The sequence below is a fragment of the Nilaparvata lugens genome, chromosome 2 (assembly GCF_014356525.2).
Source record: "Nilaparvata lugens isolate BPH chromosome 2, ASM1435652v1, whole genome shotgun sequence".
Taxonomy (NCBI): Eukaryota; Metazoa; Arthropoda; class Insecta; order Hemiptera; family Delphacidae; genus Nilaparvata; species Nilaparvata lugens.
Window position 1 is genome coordinate 91,030,557 of NC_052505.1, and position 18,593 is coordinate 91,049,149.

The 18,593-nt window shown below is 33.1% G+C and overlaps 1 protein-coding gene across 1 annotated transcript in view; it reads left to right on the forward strand.

Moving 5' to 3' along the window:
• The window catches only part of LOC120348806 (Down syndrome cell adhesion molecule-like protein Dscam2), a 56,273-nt gene extending 44,929 nt beyond the window's left edge, over positions 1-11,344 (forward strand). Inside the window, 5 exon segments of the mRNA XM_039420254.1 lie at positions 1,826-1,898; positions 3,680-3,856; positions 6,596-6,770; positions 10,839-10,927; positions 10,930-11,344. Coding sequence (XP_039276188.1) covers positions 1,826-1,898; positions 3,680-3,856; positions 6,596-6,770; positions 10,839-10,927; positions 10,930-11,015 — 600 coding nt within the window. The 3' untranslated portion in view covers positions 11,016-11,344.
• Positions 11,345-18,593: the final 7,249 nt, after the last annotated feature.

Sequence of the window (18,593 nt, forward strand, 5' to 3'; positions counted from 1 at the left end):
ATTTGTATATCATTAAGCTATCAAAATGAAAAGATTTTCTCAGTAAAACATTCCGATCATTACTTTTTGAGATATGAGCGCCTGAAGTTTGAGTTTTTGGGACAGAACATTTCAAATTCGGTTAGAGATAAATCCATGAGATTTAAGGCCGGTTTCCGAGCTCGGGATTTAGCTAAGTACTAGACTTTGAACAGCTGCAGTCAGAAAATTGGCTTTCCAAAACGAGGCGTAGTCGCACCTTTTATAACATTAGTTGTAGTTTTTATTTTCTCATTTCTATAAATTGGAAACGTTTTTCCTTGACGAAATTAGAAATTCCTAAATAATTCAAAATAGCTGAGGCTTAACACTATTTTTTTCTTTATTTTATTTTGTGTTCAATTTTTTAGTTTTTCGAAATTTAATTCAAACGTGACTATGACAATGACTGCGACTACGCCCCGTTTTGGAAACCCAATTTTCTGACTCCAGCTGTTTAAAATCTAGGACTTGGCTAAATCCCGAGCTCGGAAACCGGCCCTTAGAGGATAGATTCTTCATGGTATTGTTGATCTAGTGAAACAACAATTTTCTGAAATTATTCATTTTTAAGATAGTTATTCAATTTACTAAAAATAACCAAAAATAACTTTTTGTTATTTTTGGTAAATTAAATAACTTTTCCAAAAATTGATATTTTCAGAAAATTTTTGTTTTACTAGATCAACAATACCATGAAGAATCTATCCTCTAAATCTCGTGGGTTTATATCTTAAACTTCAGGCGCTCATATCTCAAAAAGTAATGATCGGAAACAAATTTTTTCCTGAGATTTTTTTTTCATTTTGATAGCTTAATAATATACAAATCTAAAACCTTTGAAAAATATCACGAGTAGAAAGTTTATTTTTAGCCTTTGCACAGCCTTAAACTGACGGTCCCGGTAGAAGTATGACAGTTGTTAGGCTGCTTGACTATTTGAATGATACATTCAGGCGAGTTAGAACTTCCGTCAGGAACTCACCACTAATAAAAGCTATACGAATATTATTATTAGAGATTGAATTGTTTTTATTGGATAAGTGATCTCATGATTTTAGTGATATAATAATGATCTTCATATCACTGTTCTCAATAATATAGTATAGCCTAGGCCTATAGAGTGACTGTTTATTTTTCAATGAAGATAACATTTCGACTTTGTCTCGTGCTGTGTGTCTTACTGACAATAGAATTAGAATAGCTGCTCACTCAAACGTGAGGGTGCGAGGAGCTTGGCTGTCGTGAGCGTGCTAGGAGCTTGGGTGTCGTGAGCGTGTGAGGAGCTTGGCTGTCGTGAGCGTGCTAGGAGCTTGGTTGTCGTGAGCGTGCTGGGAGCTTGGTTGTCGTGAGCGTGCTAGGAGCTTGGTTGTCGTGAGCGTGCGAGGAGCTTGGTTGTCGTGAGCATGCTAGGAGCTTGGTTGTCGTGAGCGTGCTAGGAGCTTGGTTGTCGTGAGCATGCTAGGAGCTTGGCTGTCGTGAGCGTGCTAGGAGCTTGGTTGTCGTGAGCGTGTGAGGAGCCGACACGACAACCAAGCTCCTACGTTCCAGTAGGGGATTGGCTGACGCCTGGGATCAAAATTATTGCGAGGAGCTTAGTTGTCGGGGAGACAGGTTGACGGCGACCCGTTATATATCTGAATTAATATCTAGCTCTCATTTGCATAATATGACTTGCAATCATATTGATTTGAAACGATTCTAAATAAAACATTGATATGTCAGTAAAACTTGATATCTTAAATTTAATATTTTAAAAATTTCTGATGAATTCTGTATATTTGAATGTATTTATTTATTTTTCCAGCATAAAGAACCAGAATATACCAAAGTAAGAAGAAAAGGAGGCAGACTCCGAGACCCGCATTCAGAAAGTCAAGGTGAAAAAATATGTTTCATGAGATAGATTGTTTTTTTCTACTTTGAAAGTTACATTTTATTTCAAATAAATATATTGTGCGGTATTCACAAAAAACAGATTTTGAGGACTTTGACTGGAAGAAATGAAAGAAATAATAATGTGAATGAGAAGATCGGATTATTTATACAAATTCATTCCAAATTAATGCCTTCCTTCAAATTGATTTCCTTCTTTTTTCTTCCCCCATTCCATCCTTTCATACCTACCGTCTATTTACTTGATACCTTTTTCACCTTCTCAAGGATTGAAGGTTTTCTAGTACATGGATAACCATAGTTGGAAAACCAGTCAATCCTCTTTTCTTTTTTTTTGCACCACTATCCTTTTATTTTGTTTTGTTGTTGTTGTTTGTTTTGCATGTATTCATTTTTTTATTTGTATTTATCTTGTATGTGTGTGTGAATAAATAAATTTAAATTTAAAATTTAAATGCCAAATACAATCAAAGTGCACGTCAAAATACAGTATTCTTCAAAATTGAAGGGAAAATACAGCTACATAGGCTATATTTAAGTAGTTTTTTCGAAAAATAATTGATTTTCTGTGAACGATTAGAAAAGTATACAAGAGGACAGAATGATACGTATTGAAGAACTAGCAAACAATGAAAAAATTGAAGAAATAATCCGATCGAATGATTGAGTGCTTTTATTCATGTAGATTACAACATATACTGGCTTATACACTTATACAATAACTTGCAATACATCAAAGTTTCAGATGAATTTACATAATACAAACTAAAAAATAATTATTGAAATGTACGTGGTATGAAAAAATAATTTGGGAATAAATAAACATAAATCTCAGTACCCTTTGAAATGGTACTGAGATTTATATTTTTATTTATATTAAAAGTAGCCCTAAAGAAAAAAGACAATTTGGAATTACTATAGATAATAATTGTCTACATCTAAATTTATTGGCGGAGCTTTGAACATATCAATCTCCACTCTTTGGGAAGAATATTCATAATATCCTTCTCTGCAACTATCTACCAAGAGGTATTTATTTATTGATGTGATTTTAAAAAAATTGCCACTTAAAAATAAATATCACCATCTTTCTCTCAAATTTTGGGCAAATCTAGTTGAGCTATTATTGTAAATGGATTGATTGATTGATTGATTGATTGATTGATTGAGTACTTTATTTATGTATATTACAATATATACTGGCTTATACACTTATATACAATAGCTTACAATACAGCAAAATTATAGATGAATTTACATAATATAGACTAAGAAAATAATTATTGAACTGTATATGATATGAAAAAGTAATTTGTAATATAATAACTATAGATAATTATATTGTTATGCATCTACATAAATTGGCGGAGCTTTAGACATATCAATGTCCATTCTTCGGAAAGAATATTAAAAATATCCTCCCCACTAACTCTACCAATGGATCAGATATAGCTGAAATACAATCAATTTTGCGAATTCTATGTTTGGTGTACCTGTATTGTATACTATTGAATTGAATTTTAATTATTCATAATGATGTATCTGAACATGAAACTTGAAACAGAGAAAGCCTTATTTGCCAACTGTAATTCCAAATAATCTCTACATAAAACTCTCTAATCTGTAGTCTTCTAATCTCTGTAGACCGGTTGGCCTACTCATAATCTAATGTATAGTACAACTTACTAAATTGAATGGAATGTCATTATTATTACTGTCCAATTGAATGATTCGAGGAATACTGAAATTACAATCTGTGTTTTAGAGTCTGATAACTTGGGCAGCACCGACTCTGAAGTGAAGAAGATCCTGACACTTCACTTGCCGATTTCGGAGTACGACACACTGGGCAGCGACAGCGAGGGGGAGGGAGGTCACGGCCAGGGTGTGGGGGGTGCCACTAGTCAGGAGCTTGTCTCCTTCAGGCATCGCATCGGCAGAGGTCAGTGACATCACCACAAATCACTTTTCAATTTTATATATAATGAAACATGAGGTACTCTTATATTACTCGTAGCCAAGTAAACAAAGGTATGAGGAATTTGCAGCACCACCATTTAATATTATGTAACCTTATCTCATTTCTCATTTATTTACTCTACCCACGATGCCAGAATCCTACTTCTACTTCATCATCATATTGAAATACTGTATTACTCTAAAATTAAATGAAGATTAGATTGAAAAAAAATACTAACATTATTATCTAAAGCACAAATGAACAGAAGTAGAAATATAGGTCTTTTGTAGAGTACAATCACTCCAAAAAATTCGTTCTACATAAGGTAGCATTAATCAAATCAAAGCAATCACGAAAAACGTGACATTCTTTCCGAAAAACGTGACATTTTTTTCCGAAAAACGATGATTTACATTAAGTATATTAATTTGTTTATTAATTCTGTATGGTCTTAATCACTAATTTTATTCAAAAAAACCTACCTAATTTAATCCTATTCACATCTAAGTAAACAAAAATCGAATCTAATATATGAAGCATGAGGTACTCTAATGTTATTCGTAGTTAACCAATCAAATAAAAGGTATGAGGAAATTTAATTCACCACCATTTAATAGTATGTAACTTGACCTACTTCAATATTATTTGTAGCCAAGTGAACAAAAGGTGAGAAGAGCTTGTTCAAGATTCTTGTGAAATAGACAATAGAAAGGAACCTCTTCTCACGAATTCTCATACGATATTGTTTGAGCTCAACACCAACCCATCCTATACAATCCAGTATGAATTTTGACGTAGGCTACTTGAGTATTATTTGTATCTTACTTTTTATGATGAAATGAGGAATGCATTCCAGTCATCACTCCTGAGCTTCATTAGTCTGACATCAGGGGTGCTTGATTTTTGAGGGTTGGACTGTGTGGCCAATGTTTTATTCTATACTAGCTTACCCAGCGAACTTCGTACCGCCAAAAAGTCAATGTATCTCATGTCACACTTGATTTTATTTGGTGAAATTTATCTGACAATCCATGTTTTCATTTACATCTCAATACGGACTCCCTATGTGCTTAGTCATACAGCATTTATTATTTCGGAAACATATTCTTCTCAATCAATCGGTAGTAATATCTAGCAGTAAAGTATTGATTGGAAAGGATAGGTGGGTTAAATCAGTGTTTCAAAGATGAATTTTAATGTTTTCATAGTTGTTGATTGTCAATAGATGGTCCAGGAAATTAAATTAAATTCAAATATTATATATAGCTGTTTCAAAACCAACCTTTAGAAACGGCGACTTTCAAGAATATCAATTGCAGTTCTATCACTTTATAAACTTTTAAATACTATTAACACATGAAGAAACTTATTTTCTCATTTGAATCGTTGATAAGATTTTTCTTCACACATTGAATGTTTCTAAAATCAATAACACTTTCTTAATTCATTTTTCCTCCACCTACTGTCTAAAGTACCTACTTTACTCCCTGAAACCTAATACTAAAGTGTCACTTTTTCGCTCTCGGTAGTAAAAAACAGAAAAACTCCCTAGGGAGTAAAAAGTGACTCCATGTAAATAACATGGGGAGCATCTCTATTTTGAAACTTACATTGTAATAGGTTAGAAGGTCTAAGCTCAGATGAGAAAGCGTAATAGAGGTGTCTGTCATTGAGTCAACTGAATTCAATACCACAACCAGAAACTTGATCAACTCATGAAATATATGATTGTATGATAATTATTATATTCTTAATATTAGTAGACGATAAAAATTTATACAATTTTTAAAATATTTTATTCTATTCAAAATACCAGCCAACAAATATTTTTAATCTGCAATTCAATCTGAACCGCGTGATCTGGAGTCAGCCATTTTTGGTAGCTGCTCAGCTGATATAATTGTTACAACTTTTGCCGATAGATAGCGCAATCGGCAGTGGCAATCAGACGACCGGTTTTTAGGTTTTAGATTTAGGTTATGTTGTTAGGAATCATTGTCACCAATACGTAAGTTATTAGAATGATTTTATTTGCAGTTTCTATAAAAAATGTAGATGGAGGAAAAATGTTGTGTACATCACGAGCGAAAAATACTTTTTCTCCCTCAGGAAAATTGCTGCCCTCGGCTTCGCCTCGGGCTTCAAACTTTTTCCCACAGGGAGAAAAAGTCGTACTTTTCACTCTAGATATACAAATAACTATTTCTTTGAAAGTGTATTATTTTTTCGCAGGTCAAACATAGCACATACGGGAAAGAGTTTCTATAGAAGTCCAACAAAAAATATTGTAAAATAAAACTTTAATACAGTAGAAAATTTGGAGCAAGAAAGTTGACTGTGACGGGATTCGAACCTTCAACCTATAGCATCAGAATCAGAAGCTCTATGCACTCGGCTATTCAGGCTTGGAAAAAGGGGGCTAATTTTTGTGATCTTGAAACATTATCATCTTTTGGCATTATCATTTCATCATTATCATGTTTTGGCAATTCCAAAACATGGGTATGTAAAATTTATTAATTAATTTTTTAGTCCCCCTATTGAAATTTTTGGTCAGAAACCATCGCCAATATTCACACAACATATCCCCAAAGTTTCATGCCGTTCTGTCAAGTAGTTTTTAAGTCTATAGGGAACAAACAAACTAACAAACACACAAACAGACACTCATTTTTATTTATAGAGATTTTCTATAAACTATTCATTGATTTGATGTTGTAGATGTGGGTAAAGGAGGCGGAGGAGGGGAGGAGTCTAGCTCGTCGTCAGAACTGTCGCCGGGCGGAGCGCGCAAGCAGTTCCCCAGAAAGAGTAAGAGCAAAGGCCAAAGCATCGCCAAGCGCCCCGTTAAGAGTAGCAGCGGCTACTCTAGTCATACCGAAGAAACGACATTCAGGTGAACAAATTGATCATAAACCACCGATGACACATCAGCTATGTAATCGCCACAACTTTGAGTAAGTTGTGATGTCGAGGAGCGATCATTCATCAAGTTTTGCCTCGTTTGAGAATGACACATCAGCTGATCCCCACTTATCACTTACATTGCTACTCGAAAATCTTACAACATTCCATTTTGGCACGTCATTCAAATCAACATATCCATCCGCATTTATTTGCATGTTTCTCGTAATCTTGTTTCTAAGGGTAACCGTCCACTGCAACCGTATTCAACCGATCCGTTCGGCCGTTGGATCGGACCAATCTGCCGGTCGAATATGGTCGTCCATTGGAACCGTTTACGTCAGTCTAGTTGCCAATTATTGAATCAACTACTATCATAGCCACCAAAATTTTTCATAAACAATGATTACATTAGGATTTTGAAAATTGAATAAAAAAATATCCACTAAATTAGTTATTCATAACAATAATCTTACCTTCAAAAAATATCCACTAAATTAGTTATTTATTATTGAGCAATCTTTGTTCACAGATTCCTTTGAACATCACGACGATGATATATTTTGTCTCGCATATCCCATAATGGAACATGATCTTGAACCAAACTTACCAAATTTTCATTGTCCATAGTTACAACTTTATAAAACATAACAACTTCAAAAAACAAAAACAAACTGTGAAACAATTTTAGGTTAGGAACACTTAGTTGTCTAGAGCCGGAAAATTCCATTCAATTCGGATCGAAAAATTGATCGGCCGGAGACGGCAGTGCACGGCCGTATGAATCTGTTGCAATTGACGAGCATCTATTCCTTTCTTGGTTGAGGATCGTTCGGACGAGTTCGGTAGTTTTCGGCCGATGCTAGTTCGGACGAAAACGGTTCTAGTGGACGGCCCACCTAAGGGCCATTAACAAGTGTGTAGAACATGTGTGTACACATATGCTCGCCATGCATGTTGAGTCATCAGCGAGAAGCCTCGAACAGAAAATAGGTGTTTGACAGCAGCTTATAACCTAAAAAAGACAACCAATAACAATAATAATTTGATAGTATGGTGAGAGATGGTGTAGTATTTCTCCATAATTAATTGAAAGAAAAAGACGTTGATGTTGTCAACTCCACTATACTTGTTCGAAATCAATTAAATTACAGAACCAGGTTCCATGGCAACACCTGCCACATCAGTTCATCTGAAGATGTACAGATATAGTGGTATTGTTTAGTTGAGTTTAATTTTTGTCATATATAACACTACAAAAATCAATCAATGCTTGCTCGGTTGTATATGTCACTTCGAAAATATTGAGTACAGTACTCAAAAAAGCAATTGTAAGAGAAGAAAATCAGAACATACAAAGGAGTTGAAGTATGCTTGCAAAAAATTGCTTACACGCGCCAACAGTTGATGCTTTCCTCTAAACTGTACGGAGATGCATTGATCAATCTAGCTTTTATTGCATTCTTAAAGCTTCCTGAGCTCTCAATAAATTTTATTTCAGTAGGAAGAGAGTTATAACCTCTTAATCCGCTATAATGTGGCCCTTTCTCTAAGCTTGCTGTTCTGTGTTGCGGGTACTGAAGATGAACTATCTGGTTCCTAGTATTGTAACTATGATGGATATGACTCTGAGAACATCAACGTCCTATTCTTTAAATAGCAAAGAATAAACCACTGGAAAATCACAAATTATAATGATACAAACATAATTCAACCTCAAATAGAGCAGCGACGAAGAAAAAAATAAAAAAAATTGAAGATACAAAAACTTGAACTCAGAAAATTTGTACGAAACATTTCACTGTGATGACTCAACAATGTATGACAGCGTGTGGGTACACACATGTCCAACACACTTGTTCTGTCGTTAGTGACCACCCTAAGTCTACATGCAGATATTTCTAAGTAGATAGATACATGCATAGATTAAGACAATTTCCAGCGATATGCTATTCAAAGCTTGTGATTTATTTGTATTGAAACACTTTGGCCTAGAGTCTAAGGTACTTATTAAATCTAATGTACCTATAATTAAACTTATAAATTTTATATGTATTTAGTGGTCCTTGGACCATTAGATTGAAGAAGTGTTCTAGAATCAGGGCCTATATATAAAATAGGAGCTCCTACATCTTAATTTTTAGTCATTCAGACTGTTTTCAAGTTATTCAATAATATTTTTCATGAATCACTCTTCAAGTTTCATCAGTCGTCAAGCTAATCATTCAGTATAATTTATCTCTCACGCTTTTGCCTATTGGAGGTTTTCTTAGTCTTATCGTGGTTCTAAATAAATTTCAACACATTATTGAATGCAAATATCTAATACTATATTATTATTTATTGTGAATGATTCATTGAGTTGTAACTCATAATCATCGTGCACGATATTCACAAGATTAGATAGAAAATTATAATTTATTTTTTATGATCAACTGAGTTGATAGTTTTAACTAATATTGGTTGCTTCCCCAATTCCAGACCCGCTTTTTGATAAACTCAATATTTTCATGCTTTGATAAATTTTTCGTATTTAAACCAGCCTACTTGTACTCATCCTATCAATTAACATATACAGTATTTAAAATATTTACCGTTTAAAGTGCACTATGAATATGTTATGTATAATTTGCAAACATTGTTAATTGAATTATTCTACCTACATTAAAAAGACATGATATTAAAACATTGAAAGACTAATTATTTCCATACAACGATCAACTTCAGAAATAGTTTATCGCTGAGGGCCGATAAAAATTCAAAATTCTGTAAAATGAAAATTGTAATTATTTCATGATTATCATTCTATAATATTATTTTCAATGGGTTAGAAACTTATAATTATTAAATATAATCAGAGTAAAATAGAGTTTATAATCTATTGAAAATTCTAAACTATTTCAATAGGATATTATCAATATGATTGAATGAATGAAGTTTTATTCTCAATAAGCTTAATACAATAAAATAAAAAATACTCGCATATCAAAAACAAATAAACAAGTTTATAATATACAGAACTGCATAGTAACGAATCACAATATTAAGGCAATATTTGCAGTATAGAGACAAGTCTCAAAAAACGCTTTATTCGTGCATCAGCTACTAAATTTTGAAACTAGAATTTCACGAAAAATAACCACAAGCCGCAAACTTACTTATAAAATGTGATAGAAAAATTTTCTCAAAATATTTTATATTCATATCAATTCAAAAATATAAGTAAGAAACTACAATAGTAGTTATTCATACTAATAAGATGTACTGACACATAAAAATAACTTGCTAAATAATACACTCACTGCAACTCACTGATGGAGACCAAAATATATTTTTCAAATAATGGATACCAACATGAACAAGACAAGTTCACAAGTAATAATACAACAAGATATAATTTATTGCAAAACCTTCACTTCAGTTTCAGTTTGTCTGATCATAGTATGCTGTAATAGTGCAAAAAGTATAGAATAGGATTCTGTTCAGTACAGAAATAGTTATATTTTTAAATAATAAAAAATTTAACGTGTCTATCTTATTTGTAAATTATGGAAACAAACACTCACACTAGGGCCGGTTTCTATTAAAAATAATGTACCATTAAACCTATTGATTTTTATAAAATTTGAATGAAATTATAAAAGGGTGCTGTAGTGATTCTTAGTAATTGAACTTTCAAGTAGCCCTATCAAAATACTTGAACGAGATTTAATTGTCTATTACATTTAATAAGTGTCCTAGAAACTGTGCCTATGCGTAAAGCCAGTTACGCACTGATTTTTGAACATTCGATTTTTTCGTCCTTATAAATTCCACCAGATTGAACGGAAGTTGGCAAACACTTGTTGTGGAGATACACATTATGTTTGCAAAGTTATGTTCAACGTAATAGAATTTATAAGTACGAAAATAATCGGACGTCAAAAATTCTATGTGTAACTAGTTTTAGGGGGTATGTTATAGAGCCTTCATTCGTGGTTTCAGAGTGTTTAATAGTTTTTCTGTGATGAAGATTAATTTTGTTTGAATATCGAATAATATGACATTTTGTTGTGTTCAGTTTCAGTGACCGGATCCACCCTCCTTCGAGGTTCTCAGACTCGCGGTCACATTCGCGGGAGCTGAGCGAGGCCGAGTGTGACCTCGGCAAGCTGGCGTGCGACGGTCCTCACGCAGCAGCATCGGAACTCCCTCCTCCAGGATGACGCGAGAAACCTCTTTCCAAATCGACGTTTAATTGTTGTGCCTTGTTTATCACAGCCCCCCCCCTCACCTCTATCAAGACTGTGTTTTGCAATACGTGTTGTTTGTTATCCTATCAGTTGATTGTCACTAATTATTTCCCCTCAATGCATCCTTGAACACTGGAAATATTTGTTCATTCATGTAAACCATCTTTAGAATTGAGGCATTACCATAATGCAATATCCAATCGTAGGCGCACACAGATCGTCATCGGACGGACGTCACGGATCGGACAATTAGATTTGATGTATTGTTTTCAATTAGAGTGCGCATACCTATCCACATCGTATAGGCACGGTATGCGCACTCCAATTGAAAACAATGCACCAAATCTAATCGTCCGATACTTGCCGTCCGTCCGATGACGATCTGTGTGCACCTACCTTAAAGCTGCGTTTTCGTTTGTGTGTAAATGTCGTCAACGATCACGACAGGGTGAGGATTTGAGATTGGGTAGATTTCAATTTGTCCAAATAACCTAAAAGATTATGTTTAATTATGTTTTAATGAGGGAGGTTAAGTTTATACTTTTTCATACTTTTAAATGGCAATATGTTGATACTATTAGAAATGTTTTTGATTCTTGAATAATAAACTAAAATAATGAAAAGTTATTTGATCAGCTGTTTTAGGACACTTGAAATTTGGACAATATGAATGTCAACAATGCTTGTCGCCGTCGACTGCGGAAGTTTACTCACGAACGAAAATGCACCTTTACTCTGTTAAATTGATCCCTTCCATCTCCCTCTACCAGGGTCTATAGAAACTTTCCATAGACTTTTTATAGACCTTGCCCTCTACATGTGTTACCATTCAATCTCCTGTCTCACCTCTTAAGGTGCATTTTCGTTTGTGCGTAAATTTCCGCAGTCGACAACGGCAAGCATTGTTGACATTCATATTGAGCAAATTTCAAGTGTGCTAAAACAGCTGATCAAATAACTTTTCATTATTTGTCTTTATTATTAAAGAATTAAACATTTCTAATAATATCAACATATTGCCATTTAAATGTATAAAAAAGTATAAGCTCTACCTGCCCCATTAAAACATAATTTGAATATAATCTTTTAGGTTATGTAGACAAATTGAAATCTACCCAATCTGAGATTCTCTCCCTGTCGTGGTAGACGACGGCATTTACGCACAAATGAAAACCCAGCTTTACTCTGTTAAATTGATCCAAGGTAAGATATCACTACTTATTTTCTCCTCAACACATCCTTGGCTTGAACACTGTAAATATATGTTCATTTATGTAAACCATCTATAGAATTGAGTATCATAATTTGCATTATCATATGCAGTATCCAATAGTACTGATTTTCTGTTGAATAAGTCTAGTTACACACACATCGATTTTTGAACTTTTTGCTGTCCTTATAAATTCTATTAGATTAACCATAACTTGGGAAACAGATGATGTGTTCATGTAATTGTCAAGCTCCGATTAATCTGGTAGATAATTCATAAGGATGGTAAAAAAATCGTACATCAAAATAGTTATTTGTGCAACTAGTGCGCAAAGTGACAGTTTGCTGCACCGAAAGTAACGTTTACGCCCGAGCCGTAGGCGAGGGCGGAATGGTTTCTCGAGTGCAGCAGAGGAACTTTGCGCACGTATTTCACCTTAAATTTTTCCTACAGTTACCATTGAATATGAAAAGTGGGTAATTATGGGTAAAATTCCCTGAAATCCATCAAATGTTTGTGTGTGTGATGCTGTTATTAATAAAAACCTTAATTTATTGTCAAATTGAATAATGTAGTAGTGTTTGAATGAAGGGGCGGCTGTGTGCTGTGTGGGTGGTGTCTGTCCTCCAACTTGGTGTCCTTGATATTATTATAACGTGCACCACAGTCACAGTTACCAACTTAATTTTGATTTTGCTGCACTGGTGCTCCATATAACCTACTAATTATTTTGCGTTGTCATGCTGCAAATCTGGAATACGCAAAGTACTCACTTTGCGCACTAGTACGGAAAAGTGATTCTTTGTGGCCTGCAATCACTGCAGAAATGGTCACTTTTCAGGGGTATCTGTAGGAAAAATCGATTTGTGTGTAACTGGTATATGTGCGAGTGCACATCGAATCATGCATGATCCGAAAAATTAAATTTGAAAAGTACCATTGAAACACGATGTGACTTGCATGTAGCTGCTCACACAGAACGCACCAGCAAGTGTGAGTGTTCCTATTGCTCTTTTCAGATTTTGTTCCTCAACTGTACGCTCATGCATAAACAAGCGTGTACATGCACATATACTCATTCAATGTGATCACACACTAAATCTAAGGTACGGTACCTGATAAAGAGAGTGGAATCTATAAACCTTGGATCAATTCACTATACTGATTTCACATGCAATTCAAATGAAGGCTGTACCGTATTCAAATTCTTTACGAATGCCGTACATCAATAGAAGCCAAATATTGTTATATTATGAAATAGCTACTTCTCCACCAATCAATATTGTTGTTAGCTAGGGGATTTACATTTTTGTATTTGCCAAAAAGGTTTATGTCCACCATTATGCTATTTAATAGTAAATCTACTGTAGTAATGAATTGAAAAGATATGGGAATATTGAACGCACTTTATTCTATTGCTGTTTCTCAAATAAATTAGTTTTTGTCATCAACTTCTACATGTACTTGTCATGTAAGTTAAAACATATCGAGCTTAATCAATGAATGAAATATGTGGAAGTCAAAATACAGTATTTCTAGATGCATTAACTTCTGATCATATTGTGTTTGAGGCAAGGGAGTATGAGTACTGTAAGTTTTATTCAAACTTATTGAAATCGTTTTCTCATCAATAAAATTGTTTTCACTATAGTTGAGCAATCATTTTCAATTAAGTTTTGTCGCTATTTACCTCAATGTATTTCTGGTTTGGTGTAATGTATTAATAATCTCTGAAGATTTTTGTGGAAGAACAAGCTCAATTTGGTATGCACTTTTTCATTTTTTTTTTATATTACAACATAATTATATAACTGTTATACTATTATTATTACGTTCTATCACTGCTACAAGGTAAAGTCAAGGATACATGAATTTCAGCTATTGAAGAAAACGAGAACATTGAACGTAAACATAGAAAATAGGTAATAATTTATGTCATGTTTTTACAATGAAATCATGATCATCAGCTATTATGATCAAAAAAAATTCACACAACTACTAGTCAAATCTAAATCTTTCAAATGTACCTCACCTATTTCAATGATTTTGATAGTGCTCATTCATAAAATTCATTGTAATAACCCACAAACTAAGATACAGATCAATAAATTTACACATTCAATATTAAATATGAGGTAAGCTTCTTTATACCTATTGCAATCTAGAATCTAAACTGTTATATTTCTGGTGTTTTGTACAGCTTTGTATTTTGTTTGTATGGAGTATTGTTCTTGGTAGTAAAGTAAAGGAATATTGGCACTACAACTTTTATCTCTAAAGATATATTATTTTACTTTCTGACTGTTTGACTTCACTCTCTTCTTCTCAAGTTGTAAATGTTTTTTATTAAGCTCAAAAGACTATTCAACGTGGCCAAAACAATAACAATAACGGAAAATAGATTCGTTGTTGATAAAACTATAGTTACCTGCAGTCGTTAGACTTATATTGGGTGTGTTGTATGAATGAATGTTAATGTGTGTATGTTTTGTTAAAATTTCAAAAATTAAAATGAATATGTTTAGTTATTTGGTTGGTAACTTATTTGGTATTCTTTCATCCTAAGTCCTTCATGCAGTCCTTCTCCATGTAATTTTCATTGAGGTAGGAAATACCACATTGCACAATAATGTGCAGGCCTAAAATATGATTGGCATTCTGCAAGATATAGTGAGGTCCAGGTTATAATAGCAGTGTTTAATTAGCAATTATTGTATTGCTATCCTTGTCTATCATTCAACAAAGCGGATAGCGCTATCTCTTTCTCGCTTTGCTTTGTTGCCAGATCGTCTTTCAACAATGTAGAATTAATTATTAATTAACAAAATATTTCATCTTAATTATGAAAATTCATTATGAAATCATTGAAAAAAATAATTCCACTTTCATAGTAAGTTAATGTAGGTAGCCTATTTTTAATCTGAATTTTAGCAATAAACATTTAAATTCTCATGGAATAGTGCTTCGGTATTCTGATTTAGATATTTCAGTAGGCCTGCCCACTGGCACTGACTATAACACAGAATAGGCATGTATACTGTGACTATACTATATGTCCTATAATACAAGAGGTCCTGACTCTTCTGACTGCAAATTGCTCAAAATTATGATAGGGTATATTTCCAATTTATTGATAATAATTATTATCATTCGAACTGCGCGCGCTTTGCAATGCTAGTCAGTATGCCACTTGACTTGTCATCGGCTCAGCAGTTTGAAAAATATTTTCGGTCATTGCTGTCAAAGACCTTAAAGAGGCATCTTTAGTTGCAGTCGATATCCTTTTTTTGTTTAATACATTTTTCTAGTAATAAAATATGATTTATTAACTACCACTTACAATTCCCATCAAAATGTATTGATAAATTCTACGTCGTAGAGTTTTTCTAAGATTTAATGTCTCAGAAGGCAAGCTTGCATACCGGATTACTGGTACTCCACTCCATAGAGTCCCTGTAGTCGAGTGGATTGGATGCTGGATTTGTAATCCAGAGGCCCGGGTTCGAATCCCAGCCCGGGAAAGATATTTTTCTTGGGCTACTCCCAAGGGATGGAGTTGAGCCGTCAGTCCTGGCTGCCTAAAAATCAGTCGTTAGGTCATGTCAGAGGCCCTTAAATTGATTAGTTGTGTCCTGAAAACTCTGACATCAGACTTGAGCCAGCCAGGTCACTCGATATTATATATTATACTGGTGATCATTCTGAAACTATATTATAGAGTAAGATTCATGGTAGCTGATATGAAGTCAGTACCTTATTTGCTATCCTTTTCTGTGATTGGACAAAGCTCTATCCCTAGGTACCTCTGCAACCTTCCTATTTTGCTTTTAGACCATGTACAAAATATTGAAATTGGCTACACCGTGATCATGTTATTTCCACTTACTTTAGAACATGGATCTCACTATATTTTCATAGTAGCCAATTAGATACCTCACTCTGTTTCCTTATTGCTATCTTAATATATTTTTATATTGAGATAATAATATCTCACTATATTTTTATAGTGAGATAACAATAAGAACAAATAGTGAGACATCCAATTGATTACTCTTGCTAATAATGATAAATGACATCTTAAACATATTATTACTAGTAAGTAAATACAATTTATTTTTTCATTACACCATGATAAATTCCTCTAACTTATATTAAGCATCTTTGTTGTTCTGAATCTCACCAGACCTATCGCATGAATAATGTAAATAATATTATTATAAGATTTGAAGGGTCAGGATTATTGGTTCAGTCCGGAATTTTGGGGATTCATGTTATTTTGAAGTTTAGAATTTTCAAATTTCAATAAGTTTTTATTTTTAAGAATTTTTCAATAACAATTTTATCAAAAATTTACGAAAATTTTGATTAAGTACTCACATTAAAATTCACACATGGATCAACATGGATCAGTTATCAAAGAACTGATCGTGTTTACTTTTTCTTCGAGCAATTTTAGCTTTTCAAATTAAATACAATTGATATGGCGTGCATAAACCAATGAGCCTTAAGAGATGGTCTGTGAAAGGGTGCATAAATAATTCTGGAAATTAATAATAAACATTAGAAAATTCAAAATATTGCAATTTTCACAAGTATAAGGATAGAAATAGAAGACTTTTGTAGGTATTAAACACTTTATTATAAACAAGTCTTCTTTTGAGAACTCCCGAGGACACTAGCGCTTGTGCGGAGACCTTTGGATTTATCCTCATTTCTAGTGGATATTTTGTAGCAGTAGCAGCTGGTTGGTTCAATGAGTTGTGATAGAAATAAGGAGTGATTAAAGTGTCAATTTGAATATTATTACCGTATTATAAACGATACAGTGAGCTTTTCTGGTGCATTTTATAGTTTATCAGTACAATTACAATCGGCTTAAAGTGAAACGTAAAGTTATTTATATAATAACTGTTGTTTAATTCGGGAAATGTGTTGTACGCGTTCAAAACTTGATGGATCGATGAAAAAACAATCCTGGGCCATGCCTGACTGACTGGGGTTTGAACTTCACTCTTGTCATCGATCTGATTGAGAGGATTCAATTCTGAAGGTTGGATTCTTATAAATATCATTCAAGATTTGCTATAGCTTATTTTCTGATCATTCTTTGTAATTTTGCATGCCAAACTCCACAAATGCCTGGTATCTTCTGCTGGGTAACTTAGCAGTAAGCTTATTTCCCTTACCCTCGAATATTGTTCTATTACATCTTGTATATTTTTAACTCATTCAGTTGAATTAGTTGAGGATTACTTACTTATGAGACTAATTTGTCCACACATTATCATTGCATTATAATGTAATATAACACAAGTACTTTGGTTCATTCCCATGGAATAAATTTAGGTTAACCCAACTTCTTAACCTAGTTGAAGAAAGTATACAACATAATAATTATTGTACCATATTGACAAGGTTATCTTCACTTATATAACTGAATATAATGAAAATATTGAATAGTAATATTTATAACCTATTACTATAAACAATATAGATCTACATATAAGACCTATCGTAATCTAATCATAATTTTAAAAAATTATAAATAACGTGATTAAAGGGCCTTCTCTGAAAATAGTAAATATGTAAACCATTGGATTATTAAGATATTAGTCTAGTTATCAAATTTATGATTGAAAATCAAAAACTACAAAAGCCAAAAAAACATAAATTTAGTGCCCTTTTCATTTAAGTTATAATGTGAAATAAAACTACTGTCTTAAGAAAGACGTTTGCATTGAGAACTACTTGGATGACGACTGGCTACTGGCTATAATACTTTCTGTCAACCGTATTTTATTGTTTGATTCAAAGATTAACAAAGTAAAAGATAGGTACCGGTATCAAATTGTAACTAACTAGGTAGAATTTTGTTATTTCAATTATACATTTGATTGGAGTTTTTTTTTTAATAGGTAATTTCCTTGTCTATCTAATGGACATCAAGTCATTGCCATTTCTAATAGATACTAGGTATCTAATCTTTTTACACTTTAATGAAATTAACATCACGTTAATATTAATATCAAACATAAAACTTTGAAATGACCATTTCAACTAACTGAACAAACCACAAATAGGGGTTTCTTTCTCATAAAGAGTATTTTTATATTGATAATTAATATATTTCAGTGTACAAATACCTGATCAACTTGCTTTTTTCAAGATAGACTTGAACATTTTTGCTGTATCCTTTGTAATGATATTTATAAATTATCTTAATTAAATCTCAAACAAATTTTTACTGTGGTACGGACGTATGTTAGAAAATTATGTTAATAGTAACTCACTTTCTAGAAATTAAATCTTAGAGATAAGCTCTAGTAATATTATTTTTTCTTGTAAATTCTCTTTTGAATATCTGCTCGAGAGG